At 35.7% G+C, this 12487-nt stretch overlaps 1 protein-coding gene across 7 annotated transcripts in view; it reads right to left on the minus strand.

Annotated features, from left to right (window-relative positions):
• HMCN1 (hemicentin 1) overlaps window positions 1-12487 on the minus strand; it is a 528603-nt gene that overhangs the window by 62497 nt on the left and 453619 nt on the right. For all 7 annotated transcript variants that reach the window (XM_032291619.1, XM_032291616.1, XM_032291617.1 and 4 more), the window contains 9 exons: window positions 9096-9237; window positions 7942-8086; window positions 7160-7287; window positions 6697-6853; window positions 4978-5099; window positions 4467-4631; window positions 2773-2880; window positions 1837-1974; window positions 1575-1709 (listed from right to left, as the gene is read on the minus strand). In XM_032291619.1, the coding sequence (XP_032147510.1) occupies window positions 1575-1709; window positions 1837-1974; window positions 2773-2880; window positions 4467-4631; window positions 4978-5099; window positions 6697-6853; window positions 7160-7287; window positions 7942-8086; window positions 9096-9237 (1240 nt within the window). The remainder of the gene's footprint in view (window positions 1-1574; window positions 1710-1836; window positions 1975-2772; window positions 2881-4466; window positions 4632-4977; window positions 5100-6696; window positions 6854-7159; window positions 7288-7941; window positions 8087-9095; window positions 9238-12487) is intronic.

The raw sequence follows: 12487 nt of genomic DNA on the forward strand, positions 1-12487 counted from the left end.
TGATCCACCTGCTTTGGCCTCCCAAAGTGCTGGGATTACAGGTGTGAGCCACCGCGCCCGGCAGTTTCCCGTGTTTAATATATTTAAACAGAAATTGCAGTTTCCTTCTTCCCAAGCCAGTTCTTCCCCTTGCATTCCAACGTGGCACTACCATCTCACTAGCTCAAGTCTGAAGCTCAGGAAGCTTCACTAATTCTCTTTTCCTAACCTACCAAATTCATCAGAAATCCTAACAATTACATCTCCCAAAATAACAAAAATTCATCACTTTTCTCATTCACTTTTGCAATTCATGCTCCTGTCTTCACTCTTGGAAAATAACACACTACCCAGATAAGTGTGACAGTTCTAACTCCAGTCCTGCCCTTTCTTTAAGCCATTACCAAAAGCTGCAAAAAGGGTCTTCCTAAAACGAAATGAGAGTCCTGGATAAATAAGTCCTTCAAAAAATTTCTTTGCACAGAGAATAAAATCTACATTTCCTAGGGTACGCCACGTAATGCATTCATGGGCCCTGCCTCCTTTTCTGATCTCCCTTATGTTTTGCTTGCTTTGTGCTTGTCCACCACCGTCTAGCCACACTGCCATATTTTCTTTTTTCACTCTTGACTTGGGGTCACTGCACATGCTGTCCTCTCTCCTTTGGACACTCCACCAACCTGCCCGTGGCTTACACTTGCTCATCATTCTGGGGTCACTTTAAATATTAATTCCTCAGAGAAACCTACCCTAACCATTAATCTAAAGTGGCCCCCACCTATCCCCATTATTCTTCTCCATCTCAGTCTTTTGTTTTTCTTCTATATAACATACATCAGAATTGATCATTAATTGCTCTATCTGGCAGTTTAAAGTTTCTCCTTCTCCATCAGAGTATAAACACCATAAGAGAAGGATCATGTCTGTAATGGTCAATGTATTTCCAGTTATTGATGTTGAATAAGTGTTGAAAAATACAAACAAGTTAGATTTATAATATGCAGGAAAGTGAGGTTTACTATATTCATGAACCTACCATAGGAAAACTGCACTATAAGAAATTTAAGCTGATTCAAATTCAGTAGCTTGAAACCTTTTTCTAGGTCACTTCTTATTTGCAAAAGTAGCGCATGCAAGATATAAAAATTATACCAAGAAAATATCAGTTAAATGGAAAACACAAAAATACTTTGTTTTCTCTTTAGAATAATTTTTTCCATCAAGTTGGTTTAACTGCAATTTTGATTTTTTTAAGTGGGACATTATAATCCAGTGTTTTGTAATGTATCCAGGGTAGTGCTGTAGAGAGAATTGTTTTAACAATCATATTATACATGTGCTATAGTGAAATGGGGTATTAAAGGAGGTTCATAGAAATTCAAAATAGGATTAGATGCCTGAGTTTCCTTATACAAACAAAGCAAAACACATTAAACTTTCTTCTTCATAAAGTGATATAACCAATAGGATAATACAAACTAAGAATGTTGAAAACTGTGGAGGAACACAGCATAATCATTTTAGAGATGTAAATATTTAGTATACATGGTTACAAACATTGTTGAATTGAAAACAGAGATGAATTATTTAGGTACCTTGGACATTTAACTTGATTTTACCCAAGGCTGTACCGGCTGGGTTCTGGGCCACACATATGTAAGTGCCAGCATCCTCTCCAACAGCTCTGGAGATCTGTAAGCTGCCACTAGGAAGAACTGCATGGTTTTTGCCTACATCACAGTTACAAAAGCAGGTGAAAAAAAACAAAAAACCCTTTTCATTAAAAACAATCATACTGATTTGAATTGTAAAACACTGATGTGCTATGATTTTCTTGATAGAAACAGTGGTAGATACCTGAAGTGATAACATTGATGCCTTCTTTTTGCCAAGTAATGAAAGGACTGGGTGTCCCTGTTGCTTCACATGGTAATAAAACAGGATTGTTCAGAATGACGTGTAGTTCACTTGGTTGGGGCTGAATGACTGGAGGCTCTATAAAAGCCAATCAACAAAAGAAGTAATAGCACTAGTTAATGGAAACCACATCTATTATAGTGATGGGCTTAAAATTACCCAAATTCATAATTCTAAAATATCAGTGATTTGATTGTCCAAGAGAAAAGTGAATGCTGGCCACACTGCATTCTTTGAGTCTTGCTACAGTAGCCAGTTTCCATTAGAAGAACTCCACTGGAAGACTAGAATCAGGAATAGGTTGTAAAAATCCAAGAAGAAAAGTTATTTGGAGTTACTTTGAGTGGTTTGTCATTTGTGTGCCTTTTTTAGTGTATTAAAAATATCTACCAGGCTTATCACTATATATACCAGATATAATGATAGATATAAATCAGTATATAGATATATATATCTATATAGATATATATCTGTATATAATATATATCAGTATATATGTCAGATATGTATCAGTATATATATCACTATATATCTATATAGATATGTATCAGTATATATATCACTATATATCTATATAGATATATATCAGTATATATAATATATATCAGTATATATGTCAGATATGTATCAGTATATATATCACTATATATCTATATAGATATATGTCAGTATATCTGGTATATACTGGTAGATATATACCAGATATATCAGTATAAATTTTCTGAAATATATACTCAAATTATAAATTTCAGTATATAATTTCAAGATATTACTTTGGTTCATAGCTCTTTCAGAATAAATACCCTTTCAGAATACATGTGACTTAAAACCTCCCCAAACCCAGCAAATTTTGAATGAGTAAATAGCCTTCCATACCATGAACGTGAAGGGTCACGTGTCGATGTGCAGAGCCAGCTGTATTCCTAGCGACACAAGTATATCTTCCAGCATGCTTTAATTGGGTGGCAAGTATTTCAATTGCTCCTAAAAAGGAAAAAAAAACCAAAACAGTTTTAATATAAATCGCATCTCAGTTTTTTTAGTTCAGTAAAATTTGTCTCTAATTTTTGTGTGTTTTCTGCAACTAGCATGGTGGTGCTTTGCTTATATCCATACTTGTATTCCCTGAAGTGCCTAGCATGGTACTTTTTAAATTATTACTAACAGCTTTATTGAGGTCTAATTTACATATCATAAGTCACTCATTTAAATGCACAAGTCAATGATTTTTCTATACTTACAGAGTTATGCAAACATCACCACAGTCTAATTTTAAAATATTTCCATCACCCCCAAAAGAAACCTGGTGCTCATTTGCAGTCATTGCCCACTCCCAATTCTGGACTTAGCCCACCACCAATTCTGGACTTAGCCCACCACTAATCTACTTTCTGATTCCACAGATTTGCCTTTTCTGAACACTTCATATAAGTTGAATCATACAGTATGTGATCATCTGTGCCTGACTTCTTTCACTGTGAGCATAATGTTTTTGAGGTTCATGTGCTGCAGCATTTGTCAGTATTTTGTTCCTTTTTATTGCCAAACATAATTCCATTGCATGGATATACCACATTTTATTTATCCATTTATCAGCTGATAGACATTTCAATTGTTTCCACTTTTTGGCTACTGTTAATGACGCTGTATGAACATCTGCATATAAGTCTTTGTGTAGACAAATGTTTTCATTTATTTTGGGTAAATACCTAGGAATGAAGTTGCTGGGATTAATATTTTGAGAAAGTTCTAAATTGATTTTTTAGCCTAGTACTTCATTCTAAAATATTTTATGATTTGAATTGCTACCAATCTATAGTCAAAATAATTTTTCTTGAAAGCCAAGTTGCATCCTGGGAACGAATTTTCCACTACTTGCCTTCTATTGTTACAAATTCTCTTAGAATAATATGCACATACTCATAAAGTCCCAGGATATTAGTTGCTACTTTAGTTTATCTCTAGTGTTTTTCCCCAGTGTAGAATAAGCTTTAGAAACACCAATCTGAATCACCTATACTTTGTTTAGGTGATTTTTTTCTTCAATACTATAAATTGTATAAATGATAGTTACTACCACTATAAAAAATTTTCCTTCATAGAACTCACGACTCACTCAGCCTTACATATTCAATTTTAAAAGGCTTGAAACCTAGAACCCTGTTTTAGTTACATAGTTCCAGAGTCTTAGTAGAGTATATTTCCTGTCTTAGGCACTAAATGTTTAATAAATGAAGAGACATTCTATTTGACCAATGAAAGAAATGTGGTTCACTCACAGGTAACTAGGGAATTTATTAACCCTTAGGTTTGGTAATATACACATAAATACTGGTGATCCTGTTTATTATATTCAGATCAGTCTTAGATATTGTTATTTTGTTTCCAGACTTCTTTCTCTTCCATTCCCTAGATCCCCTTCCTATGTTATTTGCATTTTTTCCAGATTTTTAAGTCCAAGAATGCATGCATGTTTTATTCTTTTATTCTGGTGTAACAAAGGCCAGGTGAGGATGTGCATCAATAACTAATACAATCAATAGAAGTGAAATCACTGAGCTTGGTCTTACCTGAGGACAGAATTCTATAGCCATCTCCCCTGGGAAGCAGTCTTATACCATTTTTGGTCCAGTGAATTGAGGGAAATGGAACTCCCGAAGCAGTGCAGGTAATTACTGCTGGGGCATGTTTGGTTACTAGGAAGTCCGTAGGCTCATCAGCTATGGAAGGTGGAACTAAAACAACAATAACAAAAAGAAAAAAAAAAAAACTACACATTTCCAACTTTTAAAGATTTCCAAAGAATTACCATAATCCTCTTTGTGCTCTGAAAGTGAAAGTTAGTAAGTAGAAAAGGGATACCTCCCTTTTATTTCTTGGTTAACACCTGGGTGATGACATAATCTGTACAACAACCGCCCATGACACAAATTTACCCATATAACAAACCTGCACATGTACCCTTGAAGTTAAAATAAAATTTTTTAAAAAAAGGAAAGAAAAGGGATCCCTCTTGTAAAGTAGCGGAATGATGAAGTGTAGTATTATCATCTTTCAATCCGTGTTCCCAGCCAGTTCTACCTTGGACAGTGAGATCCACAGTTCTTTTATCATCTCCAGCACCATTTGTCACAGTACACTCATAGGTTGCAGTGTCATCCACAGAAGGGGAAATAATCACTAGTGAACCTGAAGAAAGGAGCCTAGAAGACAGATTTCAATGCATGAGATACTATATGTAGGTTTTCATACACTTTTCCAGCTAGTTCAAGATGATACCATGTTGAAAATTGATGAAAACAGTACTTCTCCCTCATGTTAAAATTAACATCATGTACCTGAAGAAAATTTTATGCATTAGAGATTATATGTTTATGTTTTATGCAGTAGCTTTCTAGAGCCTCAAACTTGATATAAAATTTACAGGAAGTATTTGTTGGAAGGATTGTCTCAAGAGGGAATCTTATATTCTCTGAATGCTCATACCATGATCGACCTTGCTCTTTTAGGAGAAATACAGTACAACAACACTGAAAACAGCCACTGTTTACTGTTTACTGAGCATCAGATACACTCCTGGCACCATCTTAAATGCTTTGGATAAATTATCTCTAAATTTCACAATAACCTAGCAGGTTGATATTTGTTTATTTCCATTGGCAGATGGCTAATGAGTGGGTCTGTGTGTCTCATCCTTTTCCCTACTTCGCATGTCTCCTTAAATGTGTGGCTACCTTTTAGATAATATGGTAATATCTATTTCTATATACATATATATATAGTTTTGAACAAGTGTGTGTGTGTGTGTGTGTGTGTGTGTGTGTGTATATATATATATATATATATATGAAACTAAAATTTAGAATACTTCAAATTTTAGGAAGTTTAGTATGATTTAAAATAGGTCTAAGAATTATCTATTTTACTTCACACTGTGAATGACAGAATAGAAATGATTTAATAAAAACACTAATAAAAACATATTTGACATACTTTTTATTCAAAAGCATGGCACATTTTCCGTATCGTATATACTTTCAAGTCACTGAACCTCCCAATGCCAAAAGATTAAAAGGGTGAGAAAGAGAGAGAAAGGATAGAATTTCAACTGAAGCACTCCTAGTTTCATATTTCCTGGGGTATGGGAATTGATTTTTGTCAAAGTGGACATAAGACAGCTTTTGCTTTTAGCACTACAGCCAATGTTTGACAGAGTAATGATCTAACAGCTCAGGTAAGATACAAAAAATGATTCTCACCTATAACATCAGAAATTCTTAGTGATTTAAAGTTCAGCCTTTGAAAAATAGATATTGCCGTATTATGAACTATGGTAGTAAAGCTTGGAAAAAGGCAAAAGAAAAAATGGAGAAAATGCTGTTTTTCCTCCCTACACATTCTGCCAATATCTAAATTGTATTTTAAGGTACAAAATTTGACTTTTAGTCTACAACTAACGCTTGTATCTACTTTTACAGAATAGTTTTTCTTTTATATAAAATGATGTTTTAATTCTTTGCCTTTATAAAAGTCTAAAAGGCATTGAACACCTAAGGCAGGATATAAATCTAATCACTGACAGTCATCCACAGGGTATGTGTATGCAAACTTGACCTATAATTCAGAAAAATATTTTAGGCTGAAAAACGAAGTCCATATTAAGGAAAAAATACCCACTCTCTACTAGCTAATTTGTTATAGTCTATATATTAGCTGACCCCACTGATAGAACTAAAATGCTGATTCATTACAAACTGTTTCCAAATAGTTGGGGGGGGTTTTTGATTAAATTATCCTTACCTGTATGAATTCTGATTTTGATCCACATTAAGAAGATGCCCATTTTTTCTCCAATTGATTAATGGTTTTGGTATCCCAGTAGCCTCACAAGCCAGAGTAGTTTGAACATTTACTGTTACAGTCATGTTGGTAGGACCCGGAGCAATAGATGGAGGAACTAAGACAACGTCACCAAATAAGGAAACACAGTCAGCAAATAGTATGCCATTCAAAATATATCTACTGAACTGAAATGAGTGATTAACTTGCCTCCTAGTTATGAGCACAACAAGGTTATGTGAATTTTAACAGTGCTGTGATAATATTATCTATACTAAGGAGAAAACTTGGGGGTTGACTCTTTATAATATAATGTAAATTGCTTAACTAGCCTTCAGTGTCAAGGTCTTTATGACCTCACTAGTTAGACTATCAAAGAGCATTTGACACAGAGACTGGATGTTGTCTATAAAAGTATATTTACCATGGACCTGTAAATCTATTCGCCTGCGATCTGTCCCAGCAGCATTGGTGGCCATACACAAATACCGTCCAGTGTCAGTGACATGTGCTGACTGAATATGAAGGAATCCATTTTCCAAGATGGAATATCTGCAAGAGAAATCACAAGTGAAGTCTTCTGAATCAGCCTTTTTGGATTATTCATACTTTGTCTGAGGGAAGTGTTAAACACTCGGTGAAATCCATTCAGTTTTTTTCCTGTTTCAGATGACACAGGTTTACAATACCATTGATGGAAGAAAAGGACATGATGCAAAGGTGCATAGATGGGCTTGTGATCTTGAGTGGATTATAATCATTACATACACATAAGCCTTAGGAATTATGCTTTTAAAATACTAAATTTTGGCCTGGAGTGGTGGCTCATGCCTGTAATCCCAGCACTTTGGTAGGCTGAGGCAGGTGGATCACCTGAGGTCAGATGTTCGAGACCAGCCTGGCCAACATGGTGAAACCCCATCTCTAGTAAAAATAAAAAAAATTAACTGGGCATGGTGGCACATACCTATAATCCCAGCTACTTGGGAGGCTGAGTCAGGAGAATCACTTGAAGCCAAGATCATGCCACTGCACTCCAGCCTGGGCAACAGAGCAAGACTCCATCTCAGAAAAATAATAAATAAAATACTAAGATGAAATGATTCACTCTAAGCATAATGAGACCAAAATAGTGCACTAGGAAAAAAAATTAAGAATTTGTATTTCAGGTCTTACAGTATTTTTTTTATTTTCCAGAATTGTTACCTTGCGTGATTCCCAGCTAGAACAGCTCCATCCTTTCTCCATGTTATCCTTGGAGTTGGCACACCTTCAGCAGTGCATTCCAATACAGTTGACTTATTTAAAAGAATTACAAGACTCTGGGGGCCACCGTTTATGTTTGGAGGAACTGAACAAGAGATGCACATGAAAAAATTCAGTTATGCTAAATAAAACAGGCTGCATGAAGACCCTGAAGATGTAACATGAGGTGAGCTTCGAGTCAAATGTATAGCTTTGTCTACACGAATCTAGGTTAGTATAAATAGAATTGAGGTTTAATTCCTGAAGTCTTACTCAAGATACTTTGTGTTTAAAAATAAAGGGTAGATGGGGGGAATTTTAAATGCTGAATATGATGTATGATATCTGGCTTGCTGTACGAGAGGCTTGAATAAAAGTCAGCTCTAGTCTGATGCAAATTAAAGATGATATTTCTTATTTCTCTTTGGCCAAATAATGGTCAGAGAATGTTAACCCTGGAACAGCTTCACTTTAAATGAAGAACAGAAAGTGGGCTGTTTTAACAAAAAACACATCTGTGACTAATCATGCAATTTTCAGAGCTGCATTTTATTGATCATTAAGTTCACATGGGAATAGACAGCCTGAATTTTAATTTTAGTATTAGAGATATTAGTTGTGTGGGTCACCCAATATTCTGTAAAATTTTATATATTAAATATCCAGTAGACTGTTTTGGGGAAAGTCTATATTGTCTTCCCAAATGTTGGCACTTAGATGTCATATTTAATAGAATTACAGTCCTATGACAGTCTCTGTCTGGCACATATGTACTCTTAGCCACCATCAATTAAGGTGAACTAAATGATGGGCCATTTGTTGTCCAGTGATTTCGTGTACTGACTTCCTCAATGGTTCTGATTCTGAATGACACAAAACATCAGGATCTGCTAATAACAGCTGGACATATTCTCTAAGTAAAATATCTCGAGTTATGTTTTTTGGAAATTGAGTTAATTTGCAATATAGATCTAATACAAATACTACATGCTGCCTTTTTCAAAAGCAGTAAGATAGCACACGGCTTCATTTAGTATGCTCATATGAAAAAGCTATCATCTCTTTGAATGCCCTTGGTTAGATTTCTAAATGAAACAATGAATACCTTTTCTTACCATTTACAGTGAGAATAAATTCTCTTGTAGTCTTTCCTGCAATGTTGCTGGCAACACACGTATAATTGGCTGTATCACCTAGATCTGCGTTGTTAATTTGCAAGTATCTCCCTCCAGATAGGATTCGCACTCGAGGTGTTGCCTGGATTCAGCAAGAAAATAAATTTACCATTAAAATGTCAGGAGAAGAGAATATATATTATTACACAGCGTCAAAAGTAATAACAGTAAACTGTGAAGCTGCTGTCTGTCAGCATGCTTGTCTGCTCCTCCACCATTTTTGTAGTATCAAAAATCTCTGGAAACTGTTTTAATGAGTGACGTTAAGTCAAAGGAAGAAGCAGTATCCCCAGTTCCTTTGACAATATGATCCATTCAAGAATGGGCAGATGAACAAGTCAGACTTACCAGAGACCTCCTCTAGACTCTGCCGGGAGTGTCGGGGAAAAGGTGTGCCCTTTTTTCTAGAATCACAGATTGCGAGGATGACCTAAGCCTAGTGACAATTTTATCATGCGGAAACAACCTGCCCCGAATCTAAGGCAAAGCAAGTAGGGTTAAGATTTCAGAGAAAGGAGAGATCCCTCATGTATAGTTAGAGCCTCTGGAAATTCACCAATTATTGTAGCCAATAAATGTCCTTTTGGTTTTTACTTTTCATATAAGTTGATTTGAGTTTGAATTCTGTCACTTACAACTGAAAGCTTCCTAATTAACTTTGGTTAACTTAGAGGAAAACGTTGTGCTCTAACATTTTAAAATATAAGTAAATAAACTACTACAAATATTTCTTAAGAATTTATTTTGTATCTAGGCATGGACCAAAAATTATGAAAATATAGCACAATGAAACATAATCTCTGCTATTAAGTCTAATTGGAGAGAGACATATATAAACAAGTAACTTAAGGATATATGATATTCATAATTATTAAAAAATTACAGACAGCATCAAAGACGGATATTCTCTCATTGTACCTAAGATGAAAGTATTTCAGGAACATCCCAAATAAGATTTGTCTACCATATGGGCCTGACCCTAGATAGATAAATCTTTCTAATAAAAAATTGTTCAAAGTAAAATATGCAGTTCATGTCCATTTATTTTAAAAATTTACACATTTTTCTCTAGGCCTTTTATTTCTACTGGGGCTATGAGAGATAAAATTATGTTACCTTTGATGAGAATAAGTGATTTCTTAAATATGTATAGTAAGTTCTATAAAATATATTTTAATTTTTAACTTTTATATGGGTATAGCAGGCTATACTCATTTAGGTTATAGCCCATTTAGGCTAATAAAAACTTTCAGAGTGACTTCCTTTTTCTTAAGAGTCAGCATCTTATTCTGTCACCCATGCCGCAGTAGTGGTACTATTTTAGTTCACTATAACCTCAAAATCCTGGGCTCAAGTGATCCTCCTACATCAGTCTCCTGAGTAGCTACAACTACTGATGTGCACCACCATGCCCAGATAATTTTAATTTTTTTTTATACAGGTGGTGTCTTGCTGTGTTGCCCAGGCTGATCTTGAACCCCTGGCTTCAAGCAATCCTCCTGCCTTGGCCTCCAAAACTGCTGGGATTACAGAGTGAAACACCACACCTGGCTTAGTAATTCTCATAATGTTTTTCTTCCATGAATAGCAGTATTTTCTGCAAACGTATTAAGTTTCATTACAATTTTCTCTGGTTTTCCTTCCCTAGACCACCTGTAATTCTTCCAGATTTGACTTGTCGCCTCAGATAAGCCTCATCATTAACTGACAATCTCGCTTCCTGTTCCACTGAGAAAATTAAAGCCCCATACCTGCAGTTCTCCCCTCCTCCCACCTTGGATACGAATGCAACCTTCTTTTCTATTTCCCCATCTCTGCAGAAAATGGGCAGCCCTTCTGGACAAGGCTAATTCATTCAACTGCGTCCTGGGTTTCATTCCTCCCCTATCCAGCATAACTTGTCCAGAAACGGCTCTTCCTCTCTCCTATGTCTTCAATCTCTTTCTTTCAGTAAATACATATACAGAAATCTGTAAAGACCAGTTCATGCTTGTTTCTACTTCCTCTTCTTCCATTAAATCCCCAAAGAACTGTAACCTGTCTTGTACTTTGATCACTCTTTGAAGAACCATTGCTGAGATCTTTAATTACCTCTATGTACTGCCAAAGCCAATGGACACAACTTTGTACCTTTTGTGGCCTTTATTAATCACCCCCACTCTTTTCCTTGGCTTTCAGTACACTGGTGTCTCCTACTTTTAATCCTATTTCTGAGTCTTCTCGCTCAGTCTCATTCATCTTCTTTTTTCATATGTTCACCTTTTAACTATTACTATTACCTAAAGCTTTATTTTCACTTAACTGAGACTTTCATACTCTGCTTTCTAGTCAACCTTCTACAAACTTATGACTTCAGCAAGAGAGTATACCATGATGATTACATCGAAGACTGCTTTTTCTAAGTAAATATGGACCACCACATCAAAGCCTTTTTTGACGAAATACAGGCCAATATATATATATATATATATTTTAATTTTTTAAAATTAATTTATTTACTTTAGGTGCATATTATATCTGGCATTTCTCCCCATGTTATCCCTCCCTGCCCTCCCCACCCTCTGCTGTTTCTCCCTACCCCCTTCAACTGCCCCCACTGTGTGATGCTCCTCTCCCTGAGTCCACATGTTCTCGTTGTACAACACCCCAATATTTTAAAATGATTTCTACAGTGTCCTCTTGGAAAATATAGGTAATTCAAACTCAAAATGTCTAAATCTGAAGTCATCTTTTTTTTCATTTTTCATCATGAGTGAACTTACCCTTTCCTAGGACTGACATCACTTGGTCAACCTGGGATCAACCTAGACTTCTCCATCAATATTCACTCAGCTTTTACCTTTACTCCTAATGGTCTGGAGTGAAATGGATACATGAGAGATCAGACTATGGAGGCAAAGTCAGAGCATGAAAGGGCTTGTGAGCTAAGTTGTGTGGTTTAACCAGACTCCTGAAATCAATGGGGAACCATCAAAGATTTTAATCAAGATGTATTTCAGGGATGCCACGCTACTACCAGTTTTCAGAACAGCAGCCCTCCTTTTCCTGTAATAGCTTTGTACCTGCCATTACCTGTGATTGGAATCACTTTCTTCTCCTGCCTTACCCAGTATATACTGATCCTTTAAAACTGAGCTCATCTTTTCTAAGAGGCTTCCATGGGCTGTTCCTTACCCTTTAGTCTGGGTTATTTGCTTCTCATCTCTGTTTCTACACATCCTTGTAATATACAATTAGTATCCATTCTATAATCTTTGACTAACCTGTCTTCTCAGATAGTGTGTGAGCTCCTTGAGGGTGAATACTATTTTCAGTAGCAATCAGAGCACCTT

Source organism: Sapajus apella, unplaced genomic scaffold (genome assembly GCF_009761245.1).
Source record: "Sapajus apella isolate SASKATOON/1434 unplaced genomic scaffold, GSC_monkey_1.0 scaffold25, whole genome shotgun sequence".
Taxonomy (NCBI): Eukaryota; Metazoa; Chordata; class Mammalia; order Primates; family Cebidae; genus Sapajus; species Sapajus apella.